At 35.2% G+C, this 21,055-nt stretch overlaps 2 protein-coding genes and 1 pseudogene across 3 annotated transcripts; 1 reads left to right on the top strand and 2 right to left on the bottom strand.

Moving 5' to 3' along the window:
* Window positions 1–1,782: 1,782 nt before the first annotated feature.
* Window positions 1,783–12,708, top strand: LOC149386167 (cysteine-rich receptor-like protein kinase 29). 2 transcript variants are annotated; one of them, XM_089625615.1, is made up of 7 exons: window positions 1,783–2,620; window positions 10,556–10,681; window positions 10,783–10,922; window positions 11,016–11,226; window positions 11,351–11,588; window positions 11,671–11,821; window positions 12,361–12,708. In XM_089625615.1, the coding sequence occupies exons 1-7, from the start codon at window positions 1,783–1,785 to the stop codon at window positions 12,706–12,708; spliced, it is 2,052 nt and encodes a 683-aa protein (XP_089481741.1). The 2 variants fall into 2 exon arrangements, with proteins under 2 accessions (XP_089481741.1, XP_089481742.1); XM_089625616.1 differs by having other exon boundaries at window positions 2,134–2,620; window positions 10,556–10,698; window positions 10,797–10,922.
* Window positions 12,709–14,812: 2,104 nt separating this feature from the next.
* LOC149386166 (secreted RxLR effector protein 161 pseudogene) lies at window positions 14,813–15,424 on the bottom strand (annotated as a pseudogene).
* A 2,420-nt stretch (window positions 15,425–17,844) lies between these two features.
* On the bottom strand, window positions 17,845–20,128 carry LOC149386165 (uncharacterized). Its single transcript, XM_089626479.1, has 2 exons — window positions 20,116–20,128; window positions 17,845–18,911 (listed from the first exon to the last, which is right to left on the bottom strand). The coding sequence occupies exons 1-2, from the start codon at window positions 20,126–20,128 to the stop codon at window positions 17,845–17,847; spliced, it is 1,080 nt and encodes a 359-aa protein (XP_089482605.1).
* Between the last annotated feature and the right edge of the window lie 927 nt (window positions 20,129–21,055).

Below are 21,055 nucleotides of genomic sequence, written 5' to 3'. Positions count from 1 at the left end.
CGAGCTGGATTTCAACACTCCCCCTCAAGCTTGACTGTATATGTTGAGGAGGTCAAGCTTGCTACATAGCTCGGAAAAGGTTGCTCGCGGAAGGGCTTTGGTGAGAATGTCGGCGAGCTGATGACCTGACGGAATGTATTCCATATCGATTATTTTTTCTTCAATCTTTTCACTGATGAAGTATCGGTCGATCTCGATATGTTTTGTTCTGTCATGATGGACTGGATTTTTGGCTATGCTGAGAGCAGCTTGATTATCGCAAAAGAGCTTGATTGGACCTTCGATGATGATCTTGAGGTCGTCGAGAACTCTCTTCAGCCAGATGTCTTCACATACTCCACTTGCTAAGGACCTGAGCTCGGCTTCAGCACTACTTCTTGAGACAACGGACTGCTTCTTGCTTCTCCAGGTAACAAGATTTCCCCAGACGTATGTGCACATGCCTGATGTTGATCGTCTGTCTGGAACATATCCGGCCCAGTCTGCATCTGTGAATACTTCGACACCTCGACTTCGTCTTTTCTTGAAGGAGAGACCAGTCCCTGGGGCAGATTTGAGGTATTGGAGAATCCTCATGACTGCGTCCATGTGAGTTTCTGAGGGATTACTCATGAATCGACTTACCATACTCACTGCGAATCCAATATCTGGTCTCGTGTGAGTTAGGTGGATGAGTTTTCCTACGAGCTGCTGAAATCTTTCTTTGTCGGTGGCGGCCTCGTTGGTGCGAGCTAGAAGTTTCACATTGGCATCCATCGGAGTGTCAACTGGTTTGCAGCCAAGCATGCCAGTTTCTTTGAGGAGATCCAACGTGTACTTGCGCTGGGAAACAGAGATGCCCTTTTCTGATCGAGCTACCTCCATGCCGAGGAAGTATCGTAGGCTGCCGAGGTCCTTGACTTCGAACTCAGATGACAAAGTTTGCTTCAGCCTCCTGATCTCTTCCAGGTCGTTTCCGGTGATGACTATATCGTCCACATACACACTAAGAATGGTGTGCTTGCCTTGTGTTGAGATAGACGAGAGGATGAATTATATTGTGCAAGTTTATGTAGCAAATTTGAAAGAAAAAAAATTCAAAGAGGGCTAATTTGAAAAACAAAATCTTTAAGTGGGGCTAATTTATAAATCCTAAAGATAATTTAATAATAAAAAATAGACTAAAAATGTATAATAAAAAAAATTGAAGGAATCACGTAACCTCTTTGAATCCCATGTAAATCCGTCAATATATATATAAACTATACATAGAGAAAAGAGAAGTAAAGAAAATACAAGTCGTTTCTTCACACTTAGCACCAATAGTCTCCATTACTTCATCTTGTTGTTCATATAGTTGTATTACGTGTATATATATATAAGTAGATTCCATTTGTGTATACAATTCTCAATAATTTAATAAGATAGCAATGTCGTTTAAAATTAAAATCATAAATTCATAACATTATAATCAACATAAGGTCCTGAATTAGAAAAACAACATTGAATCATAATCGAACAAAAATAAATAAATGTTCCTAAGGAAACATCTTAGGCCACAATGGCATATTGTATTTGTTACAATTACAAATGAAAACCAATAAAATCATTCGTCTGTCTAGTAGCAACTACCCAATACATACATGTCCACATGCGCACCCTCCCTCCAGCTGGGAAACATTTAAATATAAACCCAGAATTTCCGAAAAATAAACTCAACAAAAATTATTTTTTTACTAGTCGTAATCCCAAAGACTTTTAAAGCGTGATGTACCAATTTCACTAATACCATTATGACCAGCAATGGCATTTCGCTCTCTAAGTTCATCAGTCCCTTTCTTCATCTTCCTTCTCTCCATCAAAGTCAACGCCCAGCCAGAGTTCCTATACGAAATTTGCCAAAACAAGATAGGCAATTACACAAACAGCAGCGACTACAAAGCAAATCTCAACGGCCTCTTATCAGCCTTTCCCGCCACAGACAACGGCAACGGCTACGGCTTCTTCAATGCCTCCTTCGGCCGAGACCCCAACCGGGCCCACGCCGTCGGGCTCTGCCGCGGAGACGTGGGGCCCGGCCCGTGCCGCGGATGCCTCGAGAATGCCACGCTGGCGCTCCCGCGGGCGTGCCCTAACCAGAAGGAGGCCGTCGGGTGGTACGACTTTTGCATGCTCCGATACTCGAACCGATCACTCGTCGGACTTTCCGAAACCTCCGAGATCTTCTTCATGCGCAATGCCAACAACGTCTCCTCCACCGCTTCCAGCGAGTTCTTCTCGACCCTCCGGAAGCTTCTCGACGGCCTCAAGAACCGCGCCGCCGCGGGAGGAAGGTTCCGGAAAGTGGCGGCCGGGAACGCCACGGCGCCGGAGTTCATGACGGTGTACGCGATGGCGCAGTGTTCGCCGGATATATCGGAGCGGGACTGCTACAGCTGTCTGGAGTATTCCTTCACGTTCATGCCTCAGTGTTGCGGCGGGAAGATCGGCGGAAGAGTCGTCGGAACCAGCTGTAGCTTTAGGTACGAGGTTTACCTTTTCTATCAGCCCTTAGATGACGTGTCATTCGAGACTTCTCCGCCGTCACCATCTCCGGGATCACCGCCGCCTGCAAAAAATGGCACTGCAGCCACCGAACCGGGTACATATAATTTACTTTTTTTTATTTATTACTATTATTGTTATTTTATTACAAAGAACAGTATTCTAACCAAACCTCAACATAGCTAACATGATACGAAATAAGATAATAAGTTATGCATGTATTAGCAATTGACTTACTCCTGAGGTTTTCTTAATTATATTTTCAAGTTTCCACTCAATAGCTTTCACACATATACATGAAAATGACGAAGACTGTTGACGTGCTATCTATTTATTATTATTTTTTTAATTTTTTTGTATTCCAAGTTCAGTCTCGATTAATAGTTTAATACTCGGTTTCTTTGACGTGACTATCAGTTATATTCCTGCTACATATTTAATTAAGAATTAAAATTAATTTTTTAGTTATTCTATACTCGTCGTTTTCATGTTCTATAAAATTTGTATTTCACACTATACCAATAATGTTGGTTGAGTCAACGAAGGTATTTAATAAAATATTATTTCTGTGCTGGAAAAACTGTCTAAAAAAACGACAGCTAAGTAATTATCGTTTTTTATTCCAAAATTATTTATGGTCACATTATTTTCCGTTATCTACGCTTTTGCTTGGTCACCATACGTGTATCATTCTCGTTTGGCGGTTTGTAGAGTTGTAAGTTGTAAGTTGTAACCCGGAAATGTAAGGGATTTGGATTTCAAAAAAATTCATTAATAACATAAGAATTATTGACGATAAAAATACTTAATATTTTCTGTGGTACCTAGGATAGCCTAGTGGTAATTCCACACCACTTCCTGTGTGGAGGTCGTTGGTTCAATCTCCACTGCAGCAAAGCTGCTTTAAAAAAAAAAAATACTTAATATTTTCTTGAAACCACATTTATATACTTAATCTTTTTTTTTTACAACAAAAATATCTAATGTTATATTTTAATTGCCCCGTTAATACCTAAACCATTAAATTGGATGAAAAAACACGTGGCAATCTCATAATTAATAAAAAAAAATTAATATTTTTTAAAGCTAATTAAATAATAATTATATAATTTTATAATACATAATATTTTAAAAGAAAAAAAAAAACTTTCTCCTCCTTATTATACATAAAAGTTAATTTTTTCTAAAAATTTAAACAAAACTTAATTATATTATTTTTTTAAAATAAATTATAAGGAAAAAACATTCACCTCATTGATAAAAGTTATTATGATTAATTTTTCATTAGTTTTAAGACAAATTACTAATTTAAATTTTTTTTATTATAAAATGATATAATTCATGCTTGATTCTTTTTAGGAAAAATTAGTTCGAGTTCAACTAATTTTAAGAAAAATTACTAAAAATATTTGTATTATAAATTGATATAATTAATAAAATAAAAAATTAATCAACGTTTTACTTCTAAATAAAAAACATTGCAACACTCTATTTGTTTATATTGAACTCACAACCTCCACGCTGATGATTTAAATAAATCGAATAATATGCATTAACTAGTTTCCGCATTTATACTAATAAATGATTCATTAAATAATAACACAATATAAATACACATAATATTTCCATGGATTTATAATATACACATATCATTTGACATAATATTGCATGTTTCGTGGTTGTTAGTTTGGTCTAGTGATAATCTCACACATACCTCAATTGAAAGTCCTGAGTTCGAGCTCACTAGACTACAGAAATGCATGTCTCTTTAAAAGCGGATGATTTATCATTTTTCAGCTTAATGCCCCTATACTAAAACATGTAATATTGATCAATAATGTCACATACACTTGAACTGGTATAATATATCATGTAATATTGGTCGATAGTGTCACTTCTCAAAATAAAAAAAATATTGCATGTTTCAAAATAATATAGAGTAAAATAAAACATACGATTCTCTAAATATCAAATAGCTAAAACCATTAAATTAATAATGGAAATTCATAATTAATTACATGCTAGTTTTCTTTAATTTAATCATGCGTATATTAAATTAGGTGATTTTAGTGATTAAAATAATACAGTTTTTTATAATAAAAAAACTCGTCTTTGATGATTGAAAAATGACATCTCATTTTGTACACTCACAAAAATCTCAGAAAACGACATGTCATTTAGTAGCTAACAGAATCCTGAGAAATGACATGTCATTTTTCTTGTTATTAAAAGCACGGATCTAAATGTGTCTGGCGAAATTCTCCGATTATCGGCGGCGGCGTCATTTTCGTCACTCTAACGGTCGGCGAGAGTGTTATTTGTCATTTCGGTGTAAGTTTTCGTTCGAATATCGGCGATACGACATGCCGTTTTTCGGAGACCATTCCCAGCGAAGAAGAAGCAGCAGCTCCCGGCAACAAGACGAGGAGAATCGGCGAATTTCCAGGTGTTTCGGTTCATTAAGGTGCAATATCAACAAAAAAAAATAAAGATTCCAGAGGAGAGAGGTAGACCAGAGGAGAAAGGAAGAGATGGAAGAGGAAAAAAATAAAACCAGAGGAGAGAGGAAGAAGATGGATGGAGAGATGAAATGGTATTGAATTATTAAATCCATAAAAACAAAAGATTCCAAATTTCCACCCGTGGTTGGTTTCTTGATTTAAACTAAAGTACTTTTGTTTTCTCCTTGTTAAAAAAAGGTAAACTAGCAACGTAGCCATTTTGAAACATGATTTTTGGAATGTAGCCAACGTTTGGTAAATTTTACAATCTAGCTATTTACTGAAATTTACGGATATAAAATACCTAATTTACCATTTTTCTTATACTTACTTGATCAAAACACTAGCCCACGTTTGACCGGTTTGAATTGTATGCAGCCAATTAATTTCAGATTTTTTCGCAATTTAATTGGATATTTAGCTAATTTAATAAGAGATTCGGTGATGTAATTAAAAGAGAAAATTTAATGCAATAAATGCACAAAAAATTTACCATAATTAACAGAAATTAACAAATCAGCGGAGATTAACAAAAATTTACAAACATTTACACTATATTTGCTTACACGGCTATAATTTCAGCAATTTAATTTCAGCTTTTTGAATTCGTAATATGAGATTCGGTGATGTAATTAGAAGGGAAATGAAATATTTATTTGATTGAATAAGTCAAATAAGATAATGAATACACGTAATTATGATAAAATCTCGTTCAAAATTAGAAAATAAATTTGGAAAACAAAAATACTATATTAAATGCGTATTAAAGGAAAGGAAAGAAATCGGCTCTACCTGCACATATGTAAATTTACCATAATTAACAGAAATTAACAAAGCAACGGAGATTAACAAAAATTTAGGAACATTTACACTGTATTTGCTTACACGGCTATAATGTTCATTAAAGAAAAAAATGCTCAATAACCAACTTTGCCAAGTATATAATTTTTTTAAAATTCGAAATATAAACCGAATATAACAAATTCGGCTACAAAACCAAGTTTCAAAACGTGGGCTAGTATTTTTGAAATCAAACCAAGGCTAATATAGTAAATACCATCTTACATATATATGACACGTCATCAAATTTGGCTAGATTCGAAAATTAAACGAAACGTTGGCTAGATTACAATTGCAACGTTTGATGTGGCTTAGATCGACTAATTTTTCTTAAAAAAAAGTAAAAATAATATAGCAAATTGTTAGACATTAAATGCATATCACACTCAGTTTATTAGACCATTGAAATTATCAAACTCTAATTCATTATTTTTTTTACTCAAGTATATATATTGCATAAAACTAAGAACATTTTTTTATCTTCATCCACTAAACCCAAACAAATTGAAACATATATATGTATGTATATATTTATATTTTTTCCACATTTTTTCCGTTCAGTTTTCCGTCGGCTTATCGATTTTCCGTAAATCAGGAAGCTCGAAACGGCGTCGAAAACGGCATTTTGAACCTTGATTAAAAGGGAACCCAAAAGGACGACATGTCATTTTATCGCTATTTAAAAAAAAAAAAAAAAAAAAGCAGGCATCTCCCCTATTATTATAGGATTTTATGCTAGCTCCTTTATATTTTTCTCATAGTATTCCTAACATTTACACATAATTTTATACCACCGGACATTAGTTGGCAGCAAATATAAAATATTAAGGGGAAAACTAGCAACGTAACCATTTTTCTACGTGGTTTTTAAGATCTAGTCCACGTTTGTTAAATTTTGTTATATAGCCATTTACTGAAATTTACGACTATGAAATATCAAATATACCCTTGTGTGGTTTAAATTAGTGAAAATAAAACAGTAGCTAACGTTTGAGTCCTCCTAATAAGAAAGTCAACAACGTCATCAGACTTAGTACACGCTTGGATTCAAATTTGAATATTTAAAAGGAAAATCATTAATGTATATAATATATGAAACAAATTAAATATTGATTAAAATAAGTAACTTGTGAATCGTCGGTAAATTTTCGTTAATTTTTATTTATAAATTATGCATTTTTCAAATTTTAGGGCTTTAACAATTATAATTTTTTATGCCTATTATAAAAAAATGGGATTATTCCTAAACTATGACTTTCACAATAGTTTTGGACCAAAATCCAATATCTCTAATTTAATCCAAAAACATGACTTGCTTTTTTACACAATTACGTTTTTATCCTTTTATTTCTTTCAATTTTTTCTCATTGCTTTTTTTATCCTTTATTTCTTTTCTTCTTCTGCATTTCTTTTCTTCTTCTTCTTCGTTCAAAATCTCTCTCTCTCTCTCTCTCTCTCTCTCTCTCTCTCTCTCTCTCTCTTGCGTCCAAAAGAAGAAGAACTCCGTCGAGGCTTATCACGGGGGTTTCAAACCCCTAAAATTAGTTTGGGGTTCTCGTGGTTTGTCGCCGAGTTGAGCGAGGAAGAAGAAGAACGAGAATTCGGGAGAGAGAGAGAGAGAGAGAGTGAGAGTGAGACGGAGTTGAGCTCACGGAGGAAGAGGAAGAGAACCCACCGAGGAGACGAGAACGCCGCGCGTCGCCGTGGAGACCGACCGGGAAGCGAACGCCGGGAAAGGAAGAGAACCCACCGAGGATAGTGAATTTCACAGGAATTGGGTAAGAAAAATCTGAAAATTTCTGGGTTTTCGTTGAAGATTTATTGACATTGATGTCAATAAATATGCATTTTTATTGACATTAATGTAAATAAATCTTCAACGAAAACCCAGAAATTTTCAGAAACTTTTCAAAATTATCCAGAATCAAATCTTCAACGAAAACCCAGAAACGTTGAAGATTTATTGACATTAATGTCAATAAATATGCATTCTTATTGACATTAATGTCAATAAATCTTCAACGTTTCTGGGTTTTCGTTGAAGATTTATCTTCAACGATTCTGGAAAATTCATTTGAAGATTTATTGACATTGATGTCAATAAATATGCATTTTTATTGACATCAACGTCAATAAATCTTCAACGAAAATCCAGAAATATTCAGAAACTTTTCAAAATTATCCAGAATCCCGAGAATCGTTTTTTCTTTGATTTTTTAACTTTAAAAACCACATAAATTCTACGCGGAATCCATGGCGGGCTGTTCCGGCGGACACTTCGAGGTCGCCGTAGCCGGGATGTCCATGGGCTGCTCTTCGGCGGCCATGACCGTCGTTCCCAGGAGCTTCAGCGTCGGAGATTATTTTGATTATTTTGGCCGAAAAATCAGGGTATGTTCATTAGAAATTGGGGGTTTTGATAATCTTGAGAATTGTTGATATTGTGAGTCGATTTTGTGTTTGGAATTATGCTTGGGATTGTTGATTTGGGCTGTTTTCGAATTTTGGATGAATTTACCATGGATTTGCTGATTTTTGGACGTGTTTTGGACTTGGCAGTGAGACTTGACCGTGTATGCTGTTTTTTTTTTTTGCCGTGTGTAACTGAGTTGTTATGGATTTTGTTTGGTCTTCTTTTTTATTTTATTTAAATTAATGTCAATAAACATTGGAACTTATTTGTATTAATGTCAATAAAAAGTCACAGTGAGTTATTGAGGGTATTTTTGTACTTAAAGAAAATAGATAGTCATAGTTTAGGATTAAATTGAACTTATTTGATTTTGGTCCAAAATCATTGTGGAGGTCATAGAATAGGAATAATCCCTAAAAAAATTTCATACATTCAAAATAAAAAATAAAAACATAAGTACTCCATAATTAAAGAGATATATTCGTGTGCATTGAAAGAAAAAGTCAATGAAAATCAAATCCATCAAATCAGACCAACTAATTGAACTACAAAATAGGAAATAAAAACATGATAGAATAAATTCATATTCGTGTAATAAATAAACGAAAATAAACCAAAATAAATAGACGATTTTAGGAAAGTCAACATCGTCATCAAGCTTAGTACACTCTTGGATTCAAATTTGAATATTTAAAAGGAAAATCATTAATGAATATAATATAGGAAACAAATTAAATATTGATTAAAATAAGTAACTTGTGAATCGTCAGTAAATTTTCGTTAATTTTGTTGGCTACAAGTTTTGTTAACCAAATTCTAATAGAGAGGATAATATAGTAATTAACTTCGTACATTATTAAGCCACATCATCATTGTTTTACTAAAATAGAAATTTGGGCGAAACGTTGGTTAGATTGCAATATCAACATTTCAAGTGGGTTAGTCCGACTAATATTTCAATATGAAATGTGGTATAAAAACCTATTGCTCAAGAAAAAAGGATAACTGTCTCCAAAATCCCTAATTTTCAACGCAAATATAATGACATGAAGTTTTTGCATAGGTTGCCTTCTTCACCCAAAATTCTTCAAACATGTTTTCAAACAAACGCTTCAAGAAAGACTCTAATCATGGTTTTTCAAAATAATAGAAATCATGAGAAAATCAAAGCTTTAATAGAAAAACTGTGGCCATGAACAAAACGATATATATATCAGAAAATTAGGAAACTAGTCAACTTAAACGTTTGACATTGCTAAATATTCAACGTTTGCTAAATCTTAGGTAAATAACTATAAATGATGACGCGACCTTATATGGAAGTGGTTATTTACTTAAGATTTATGTCTGTAAATATATGAAAGTGATTATTTATCTAAAATTTATCAAACATTGGCTATTCAGCAATGTCAAACGTTTAAGTTGGTTATTTTCCTAATGAACCATATATATAAATATGAGTGGGTCCAATGGCTATCTAGTCATATGAAACGTTATAAATTTTGAAAGAACCAACGCTTAGTTAATTTTTTTAAAATAGCCACGTAAATCTATTTACGCTATCACATAATAAAAAACGCAGAGTAAAGTTCTAGTAAATATGACTATTTACGAAATATTTACAATAGTTTTTTGTTATTTACGAAAAATTTACAAAACGTTGGCTACAAACACTTATATTTATGTGGCTTATATCGCTAAATTTTTTAATATAAAATTTAGGTAATTAGTTAGTTTAGATGTTTGAAATAGTTATAAAGCCAGTGTTTGATTAATATTTGGTAAATAGCCATAAACATGACGTGAAATTCATGCTTCGTCCTTTCATTAAAATAAAAGTGATATTTACGTTGAGTTAAGCTTGTAAAAATGTAAATTTGGCTATTTATAAAATATTTACTAGACGTTAATTAAATAACGATCTCAAAATATAAATATGACTATGTACCTAATGGATTATATAGCCATTCACGTGGATATATATATATATATATATATATATATATATATATATATATATATATATACCAAAGTTTAGTTCAATTAGCTGCATGGAAGTGCGTTAGCAAAAAGTATAACCCTGATTACTCTGTCAACGCTGATTACTCATGCAGAGAACTTTTTGCTAACGCACTGCCATGCATGCTAATTGAACTAAACTAGCAGAGAACTTATTTCTGTATTTATAATTTGAAGTATTCATTTATTTTCATAGATCATACACATATGTTTTGTTAGTTTTGAACAATGGATTTGGAATCGCTTGTTGCTTTTGCAGAACATACGAGCTTATCATCTAAAACGATTGTTATTATCACGGTTTCAAGTGCTGTTGGGTTTGTGTTGCTAATCATCTCTCTTTGCCTGTATTTGAGGATGAAAAAGAGAAAAAATGTGGTTGAAAGTAAGTACTTATGTCCTGTCACCTAAGAAGTAATTACATGGATTTATATATGTTTCTGTACATATGTGTGAAACGTACTTCTGTCATTTATGCTGTTCAAGATCCACGGGCACAGGAGCCGGATGAAGAAATCGAAAGATCGGAGTCATTGCATTACAGTTTCGAGTCGGTTAGAATTGCTACAGATAACTTTTCTGAAGCAAATAAACTAGGACAAGGAGGATTTGGTCCTGTTTACAAGGCAAGTGTTTGTTACCATATATATTTAAAATTTTAATATTATATCAAAGTACAGGAAAAAAAGCCATAAAAATGACGTCCATTTATTATTTAGGGGAGGCATTTGAACGGTCAAGAGATTGCTGTGAAAAGATTATCTACCGCCTCGGGCCAAGGAGAGATTGAATTTAAGAATGAAGTCATGCTTGTTGCCAAGCTTCAACATCGTAATCTTGTCCGGCTTCATGGTTTTTGCTTGGAAGGAAGGGAAAGACTTCTTGTTTACGAGTTCGTTCAAAACGCTAGCCTAGATCAAATCATATTTGGTATGCCTCTGTTTCCATATTTATTTATAAAAAAATGTCAAAGAGGTCTGATGAGTAGGCTTAACTTAATTAAGATCCTTGATTTGATTCTATGTCACCCTTTTTGTGTTCAATTCGTTTCTAGATCCAAGCAAGAGGGACACATTAAATTGGGATAGACGTTACAAAATTATTGGAGGCATTGCTCGAGGGCTTCTTTACTTACACGAAGATTCGCGTCTGAGAATCATCCACCGAGATCTCAAAGCAAGTAACATTCTTCTAGACGAAGAAATGAACCCAAAGATCTCAGATTTCGGAATGGCGAGGCTTTTCAATGTCGATCAAACCCAAGGCAATACAAGTCGAATTGTCGGAACCTAGTAAGATAATGTTTTTTTATTTTCTACTTCATATACACAAGATATAACTCTATTTACACATAATACATATGTTTCATCGTAGTGGATACATGGCTCCTGAATACGCTATGCACGGACAATTTTCAGTAAAATCGGACGTGCTTAGCTTTGGTGTCTTGATTCTAGAAATAGTGAGCGGACAGAGAAACAATTCTTTCCGCAATGGAGATCACATCGAAGACCTCCTAAGTTATGTGAGTACGAAATCATGTTGCCAAAGGCCGAGCTAGCTTAGGACCAAATTAAATTTTTCCCCTGATTTTTTGAAAATTAAAAATTTTCTTTAATTATTACTTTTTTAGCCTAAAATTATATTGTTTTATATTTGTCCCCTATATAATTTTTGTTTTCTTACAAACCCCTTATATAGAAGGGTCCATTAGGTAAATAGCCACATTTACAGTTTGACATTCCTAAATAGTCAACGTTTCGTAAATCTTAAGTAAATTGTCACTTTTATATATTTACAAACGTAAATCTTAAGTAAATATTTATTTTCATTTATTAGGTCACATCATCTATATGACTATTTACCTAATATTTACAAAACGTTAGCTATATATAGCAATTCCAAACGTTTTATTGACTATTTACCTAATTTTTTATATAGAAATTTTTTTGAATCAAATTTGCTCCGGACTCTAAAAATCCTAGCTCTCCACCACTGCATGTTTACAACTATTTTGACCGCTGATGATAACATTTTATTATCGTTTTGGCCAAACCTTCAAAGACGTGGAGAAATTGGAGGGACGGGACACCTTCAAACGTCGTTGATCCTCTGGCGAGTCACGGACAAGGATCTGAAATCATGAGATGTGTTCACATTGCACTGTTGTGTGTTCAAGAAAATGTAGCCAAGAGACCAACTATGAACACAATCGTTCTGATGCTAAATAGCAACTCTCTATCTCTACCTGTGCCCTCAGAGCCCGCTTTCTTGCTTCGCAACAGCACTGGAACAGACACGTCAGTGTATTCCAATTCAAAAGAGATTGCCAAATCAGATCACTCCAAGAGTGACCATTCTGCCCAAGCATCAGTAAATGAGGCTTCAATATCTGATTTGTATCCGCGTTAACAGGTGTGAATGATGGCGATAACGTTGCACGCTGTGTCTTAATATGACTACAAACATTTTAGGTTTTGTATCTTGCACTTTCTTTTGGTCAAATGTTAACTTGATCAGTACTGTATATGTACATGCATGTCTAATGGCAGGTCTCGTTATTAACGGACAGATCAAGTATTTTCAAAAGAGAAAAGGTATCTACGTATTAAAAATTATAATGCAATATCAATAACGTACGTCAACAGTGCAGCAGATATATGCTATTGCCTTATAACTTATTTGTTGTGGTATGAACAACTAGTTGCTTTGTGAACTGTTAATTTAAGTGGTGCTCTTTTTTTCCAATTTTTCAGAAAGCATGTTCAACTATAGTTTACCATGACTTCGTCTAATTCAAAAATTTCCCCCAATTGAGCGCGTCTAGCATATTTTTTTCACAGTAGCAGGATCACCATAACTGACTCCATTGAGTTCACCGCCATAGAACTCAACCGTTACACCTACTTGTTCGACACTATATTTAGATTCTGCCCTTCTAAAAGGAACATCGGCTCTAACAATTCCGTCTCCATCTACCAAAACAACCGGAAATGTTTCAAAAAAAGTAGGCATACGACGTAAAAAAAGTTCACGACCTTCTTTATAACTTATTTGTTGTGCTATGAACAACTAGTTGCTTTGTGAACTGTTAATTTAAGTGGTGCTCTTTTTTTCCAATTTTTCAAAAAGCATGTTCAACTATAGTTTACCGTGACTTCGTCCTGGCGAAATTATGTAGAATGATTTATTATATAAATAAAAATTTTATGTGAATTTTTTCAGGGCGGCCTTTGAATGACCGTAATGCAATGTTTGGAATATCCCAGTAAATAAGAATCAACAAAGAGTTTATAAATTAAGTCATAGATTATTTTTCTCATTGTCAAATTGATTTTTTAGTTGAAACTTCAGGATCCTTTTACATGACAGTTTTTGAAAAACATGTTTTCCAAAATACCGTGTTTCTTTAAAATCGTACGACAAAATTTTAAAGCCAGTCGCGGAAGTTATTATTTGTAGTAGTGTGCTCGCCTTTAGATTTAGGCATCTATGTGCTGTGTTTTGTTTTCGAATAATATGAATTTCTTTTTTACTCATTTGATCTTTCTTATAGACCCTCGTTCTAGGGTGTACTGGATTTGTGAATGGGTAGAACTGTTAAATCCGAATATCATGAGTGAAATACATCACCTGATTCCACGACCGAATCATGTTGAACATTGGAGAATCATAAACTAAATAGCGGAAGCGTACCTGATGAATCCATGACGGTTGATCTTCCAGATCAACACGTATTTCTTTGAGAGTCCCTTAAGTTCTCTCTGGCTCACTCTGACGACGGGATATCAGGAATGACAAGAATGTTACGTGTGACCTGGGGACCAGCCGTATTTATAGAGAAACCCTAGGTTACCCTAGTGGGCTTCCTATTTCAACCCATCACTGAAATAGAAGCCCATAACGAGTCTACACATTAAAGGCCCACAACCTGTTAGATACATTAAAGCCCAATAACCGTATACCAAATTAGATCACTTTTAATGAGCCATCTTTATTGACAGTTCACAACACATAATTATTTAACATATAAGCCCAACGTTGGATTAAGGATCCAACATATTGGATTAAAGATCCAACAATCTCCCACTTGGGCTATATGTGCAACCTTATAATTATGTATCGCAAAAATAACCGAAGGAGCTCAACTTTACTGTCATTACCAAATTGTATCTCATAACCAATCCGGTCCATCAACCATATCAACATAGGATCAAAGCGGCATTCACTACATCTATCGTAGTTATACCCATCAATGGTCACGTATATCGATACAACTAAACGACATGGATCATGAAGTGGATGTGTAGTATGGAAATTTCATGTTATGTGACCTCAACATGTCTATTTCCATTTGGTCCTCCTTAAACCTTAGTGAGATCAAACCATATACTAGAAAAAACAGAGTCTAAATAAACCAAAACTTAATTTCTGCAGAAAACCTCAATAATCATAAATAAAACCAAATATGTCTATAACATAAAAGCACTAAAAATAGAAAAACAACAAACTCCCACTAGAACTGAATATCATGAGCTGAAATAACACCCATATGAGCAGTGTGCTCGTGAAACACTTTGGGTGGTAGTCCCTTAGTAAGCGGATCCGCAATCATGGAGTTTGTTCCGATGTGCTCGATAGACAACTGTCTACTCTGAATTCTTTCTTTCACAACCAGAAACTTGATGTCGATGTGTTTCGACTTCGTGGAGCTCCTGTTGTTGTTGGAGTATAGTACAGCGGATTTGTTGTCACAATATAACTTGAGTGGTCTATCAACACCATCTATTATGCGCAGCCCAGTGACAAAATTCCGCAACCATATCCCCTGATTGGACGCCTCATAACAAGCTACAAATTCTGCTGCCATGGTAGAAGATGCTATAAGAGACTGTTTAGCACTCTTCCAGGAGATAGCACCTCCAGCCAACAAATAAATATAGCCTGATGTAGATTTCATACTGTCTTGGCATCCAGCAAAATCAGAGTCAGTATACCCGATGATCTCGATCTGATCTGACCTCCGATATGTGAGCATGTAGTCTTTTGTTCTTTGTAAGTACCGCAGGACCCGTTTAGCTGCTTTCCAATGGTCCATCCCTGGGTTGCTTAAATATCTGCCTAACATCCCTGTAATGTACGCAATATCCGGACGCGTACAAACCTGAGCATACATTAGACTTCCTACTGCCGAAGCATAGGGAATCGTATGCATTTCCTTTTCTTCAAAATCATTCTTAGGGCACTGATTGAGACTGAATTTGTCTCCCTTAGCCACAGGAGTATCACCTGGTTTACATTCCTGCATGCCATATCTTTTTAGAACCTTTTCGATATAGCTCTTTTGTGATAATCCAAGAATCCCCCGAGAGCGATCTCGAGATATCTGGATTCCTAATACAAAAGAGGCGTCACCAAGATCTTTCATCTCAAAATTCTTAGCTAGAAATCTCTTGGTTTCGTGCAATAAGCCTATATCGTTGCTGGCAAGCAAAATGTCATCAACATATAAAACCAGAAAAATACACTTACTCCCACAGAACTTATGATATATACATTCATCCACCAAATTCATTTCAAAACCGAACGAAATAATCACTTGGTGAAATTTGAAATACCATTGTCGAGATGCTTGTTTGAGTCCATAGATGGATTTTTTAAGTTTGCAGACCAAATCATTTGCGTCTTTGGACACATAATTTTCCGGTTGCACCATATAGATTGTTTCCTCGATGTCACCATTAAGGAACGCAGTCTTCACATCCATCTGATGTAACTCAAGATCAAAATGCGCCACTAATGCCATTATAATTCTAAAAGAGTCTTTCGTGGAAACCGGAGAGAAAGTCTCTTTATAGTCGATGCCTTCTTTCTGTGTGAAACCTTTTGCAACAAGACGAGCTTTGTACCTTTCCACATCACCTTTCGAATCCCTTTTGGTCTTAAATATCCATTTGCAACCAATGGGTTTCGCACCTTCTGGTAATGGTACAAGGTCCCAAACGTCATTATCCTTCATAGATTTCATCTCTTCATTCATGGCATCGATCCACATTTGAGAATCAGAACTTTTCATGGCTTGAAGGAAGTTGATAGGATCATCTTCGTTCACTCCAATGTCATCCTCATGTTCTTGAAGAAATACAACATAATCATCTGGTATTGCACTTCTTCTTTCTCTGGTGGATCTTCTTAATGGCATATGTTCTTGAGGTGGTAGAGTTTGTTCTTCTGGAACAATTTGTTGCGCAAGGGGTTCCCTAATATTGTCTTGAATTGAGTCTTGAACAATGTCAGGAGTAAAGTCCTGATCATTGTCAATGTCACCTATGGGAATATTAACATATTCCTCTTCCAAGACAAATTTTCTTACCGTATCTCCCCTTGCAAACTCGACATCCTCAAAGAATTGAGCATTTCCTGTCTCGAAAATTGACCTAATTGTGGGATCATAAAACTTGTACCCCCGGGATCTCTCAGTGTATCCAACAAAATAGCAGCTCACAGTCTTTGAGTCCAGTTTCTTTTCATTAGGCTTATAAGGCCTTGCCTCAACTGGACATCCCCAAACGTGCATATGTTTTAGACTAGGCTTTTTGCCCGTCCAAAGTTCGTAAGGTGTTTTGCTCGCTGCCTTAGTTGGTACCCTGTTAAGGATATATGCTGCAGTCTTTAATACTTCTCCCCAGAGCGATTCAGGTAAAGTAGAATGACAAATCATACTTCTTACCATGTCTTTAAGCGTTCTGTTTCGTCTTTCAGCAACACCGTTCATAGTGGGCGAACCCGGCATAGTGTACTGTGGGACGATACCGCATTCCTCTAGAAATTTAGCAAACGGTCCTGGACGTTGTTCACCTGAACCATCATATCTACCGTAGTACTCACCACCACGATCAGATCTGACGGTTTTAATTCTTTTACTGAGTTGATTTTCAACTTCAGCTTTGAACTTCTTGAACACGTCTAGTGACTGTGACTTTTCATGAATGAGATATATGTAGCCATATCTTGAAAAATCGTCTATGAACGTTATAAAATATTGCTGACCATTCCAAGCAGATGTTGGAAAAGGTCCACAAATGTCTGTATGAATAAGTTCTAAGACGTCCAAAGTCCTGTTGGCTTCAAATCTCCTTTTATTGGTTTGTTTTCCTTTTATGCAATTTACACAGATGTTGAAATCCGTGAAATCTAAGGGATCTAGAATTTCGCATGACACAAGTCTCTCTATTCTCCTTTGAGAGATGTGACCTAATCGTTTGTGCCATAACGCGCCCGAATTCTCGCTAGTTAATTTTCTCTTTACACCTCGAGTACTTAAATGCAAGGATTCATTAAATGAAACATTTATCTCAACAGAATATAGATTATCGTATCCTGATAAAGAACCGGAACCAACCATATTTGAACTGTGAAACAAACTAAATTTTCCATTCTCAAATGAACAAGAATAACCACATTTGTCCAAACAAGAAACAGAAATCAAGTTCCATCTAAAAGACGGTACCACAAAAGTTTCATCAAGATCCAAATAAAATCCAGTCTTTAACAATAATCTAAATTTCCAATTGCTTCAACTTCAACCTTCTTGCCATCGCCCACATAGATGTATCTTTCAGCATCATTTGGCTTTCGGCAATGGAGGCAACCCTGCATAGACACACTGATGTGAGTGGTTGCACCAGAATCCATCCACCAGGTGTCCTTAGGTACCGAAGCTAAATTAACCTCAGAACAAACCAAATTAAGAAGCATACCTTTCTTAGCACGCCAAGCGTGATAATTAGCACAATGCTTCTTTACATGCCCTTCAGCTCGACAGAAGAAGCAACCAGTCTCCTCAGGGTTATCTGGTTGCTTTTGATGTTTCTTCTGAGGTGCTGTATTCGCAGCTTCCTTATCCTTCTTTCTTTTCTTTCCCTTGTCCCCGCTCTTAGAGGTTGAGGCTAGGTGAGCACTTTCTGTCTTATCTTGCTGCAACCTTTCCTCTTCCTGAACACAATATGAGATGAGCTCATTAAGAGACCAAGTCTCTTTCTGACAATTGTAGCTCACCTTAAACTGGCTAAATTGTGTTGGAAGAGATATCAGAACTAGATGCACTAGCAAGTCCTCAGAGAGTTCAAGCTTAAGTGCTTTCAGCTTTGAAGCAAGATGAGACATCTCTAGTATGTACTCCCTGATATTGCCTTTACCCTTATACTTCATTGAAATCAGACTTGTCAAGAGCGTACCAATTTCAGACTTTTCGTTCTTGACAAACCTTTTCTCAATATCAGCAAGGAACGCCATAGCGGTTTTGATACTATCGGACATTGTGCCCCTGAATGCTTCTGGAATGGCCTTCTTCATAATCATCATGCACATGCGATTCGATCTCTCCCACTTTTCCATCTCCCTCTTGTCATCAGAGGTACTCTGGTCCGTAAGTGCCGGAGGAGCTTCAGTTCGTATCGCCAGGTCAAGATCCATGACCCCGAGAACAATCAGCAAGTTCTCCTTCCATGACTTGAAGTTAGAGCCATTCAGCAAAGGAATTGAATTGATGTTGGCAGAAATATTTCCAGGAGTCGTAACTGATGCAAAGAACAATAAACAAATAAACAAACAAGCTCAGATAAAACCTAATCCGAAACTCAAAAAATTCAAATTCAAATATGGTAAAACCCATCTCAAGATACCGTGCACTCCATCAATATTATGCCTTTGGACAAGAATAATGACTTGTAAGTGATATCTTGGTGCACTAATCAAATACTGATAATAATGAACATATCAAATAATAAATCTTCCTTTGGGCCGATCTACTATTCACATGTAAAACCAAAGAATCATCACGTATTTATTAGCGCAAACATACATGCAATCAAGTTAAACATTTACCTTCCTTTGGGCCGATAAATATTCACAATAATTACAAGTACAAAACCTTTTATATTTTAAAATAAATAAATTTCTACAAGAGAGACCACTTTGGTGACATGTTGCTTCAATTAACTTATTTTAAAATATATATACTAAATAATACCAATATTTGATTTTAATTTTTAATTTTTTTTTTTTTTTTAATATGGGCTGAACCCACCACTTTAAATAATCAAGGCCCATTAGGGCATTAATCTGCAAAACCTAGAACAAGCAGGCAGCTGCCTTTTGACCGTACGGCCATCTGAAGCCTGCCACCGACCTGATGAAATACTAAAACAAAAAACTGATCTATATTCATTTACGAATATGCTAGAAGAGCACAAACTGATGAATTAAAAAAAAAAATAAACATCCACAGCAAGCGTCTTTATATACATAAATGTGTATAAATAAATAAAAACTTCAATATTGCGACAGAGACAAAGCAGTAATCATAAAGAATGATGACCACCACATGACAATACATGTATATGCTATATACACAATAAACGAAACTGAATATATATATAGGCAAACCGCCTAATAAAACAAAAAAAATTCATTATGGTCTTATGAATCCATAATTGCATGACCAAGCAAAAGAAATTTCACAGTTTCAAAGCTGAAGAATCCTAAAGCTGATAATAGCAGAGAGACCGATAGCCTTATTCCGAAATTGAAACTATTATGCATATGTATATATTGCGATTGAAAAGATGATATACCCAGAACTGAAGAATCCATAAAAATTAAAGCTGACATTCACCGATTGCTTTATTCCGAATTTCTCCAAAATTCAAACATGATAGGCTCTGATACCAATTGTTAAATCCGAATATCATGAGTGAAATACATCACCTAATTCCATTTGAACATTGGAGAATCATAAACTAAATAGCGGAAGCATACCTGATGAATCCATGACGGTTGGTCTTCCAGATCAACACGTATTTCTTTGAGAGTCCCTTAAGTTCTCTCTGGCTCACTCTGACGACGGGATATCAGGAATGACAAGAATGTTACGTGTGACCTGAGGACCAGCCGTATTTATAGAGAAACCCTAGGTTACCCTAGTGGGCTTCCTATTTCAACCCATCACTGAAATAGAAGCCCATAATGAGTCTACACATTAAAGGCCCACAACCTGTTAGATACATTAAAGCCCAATAACCGTATACCAAATTAGATCACTTTTAATGAGCCATCTTTATTGACAGTTCACAACACATAATTATTTAACATATAAGTCCAACGTTGGATTAAGGATCCAACATATTGGATTAAAGATCCAACAAGAACACGTGACACGTCTTAGAATTTGATTTTAGAAAATCATGAAACCACAAAAAAGCAACTTAACTCATAACGCCCGAGTGGGGTTAGGGACTAGCTTGTCAAGACTTGGAAGTCGTCTCTTGACTTTAAAGCGCATAATAAATGCGAAGACTCTTTCAAGCAACTAACCACCCAATGCCAAGTTTCCAACAGGCTTGACCTTAAATATATTTTGTGACAAGTCGTCTCAATAAAACTTTGTTGTACAAAATACACTTCTAACATTTAAATTTTGGGTTTGTTTTTAGAGCCATAAAAATCAGTATTTGAGGAATAATATTTTTATTTTGACTATTATAGTCATTTTTTTCCAGAAATATCAATATTTTAAAAAATAAAATATCGATATTTAAGTTGTTACAGTAATTGTTACACCAAACTTCTCATTTTTTCTTGATATCGGATATATCGTCGATATTTTGAACTTTGGTCCAAATGACCCTCCATCCGCTGTAAACATTTAAATAAGCCTACAATTTCCGAAATTAAACTGAACTAAGTTAATTTTTTTAGT

This window comes from Urtica dioica, chromosome 9, assembly GCF_054948205.1.
Source record: "Urtica dioica subsp. dioica isolate 48M chromosome 9, U.dioica_male_clone48M_v1_H2, whole genome shotgun sequence".
NCBI classification, from domain to species: Eukaryota; Viridiplantae; Streptophyta; class Magnoliopsida; order Rosales; family Urticaceae; genus Urtica; species Urtica dioica.
The sequence above is the reverse complement of the archived record's forward strand: the minus strand, read 5'-3'. Positions and strand labels throughout refer to the sequence as shown.

Coding starts and splice junctions, on each gene's coding strand:
- LOC149386167 (XM_089625615.1), top strand. CDS start 1,783: ATGGCATTTCGCTCTCTAAGTTCATCAGTCCCTTTCTTCATCTTCCTT. Junction 2,621..10,555: donor CACTGCAGCCACCGAACCGG/GTACATATAATT, acceptor TTGCTTTTGCAG/AACATACGAGCTTATCATCT. Junction 11,589..11,670: donor AGTCGAATTGTCGGAACCTA/GTAAGATAATGT, acceptor GTTTCATCGTAG/TGGATACATGGCTCCTGAAT.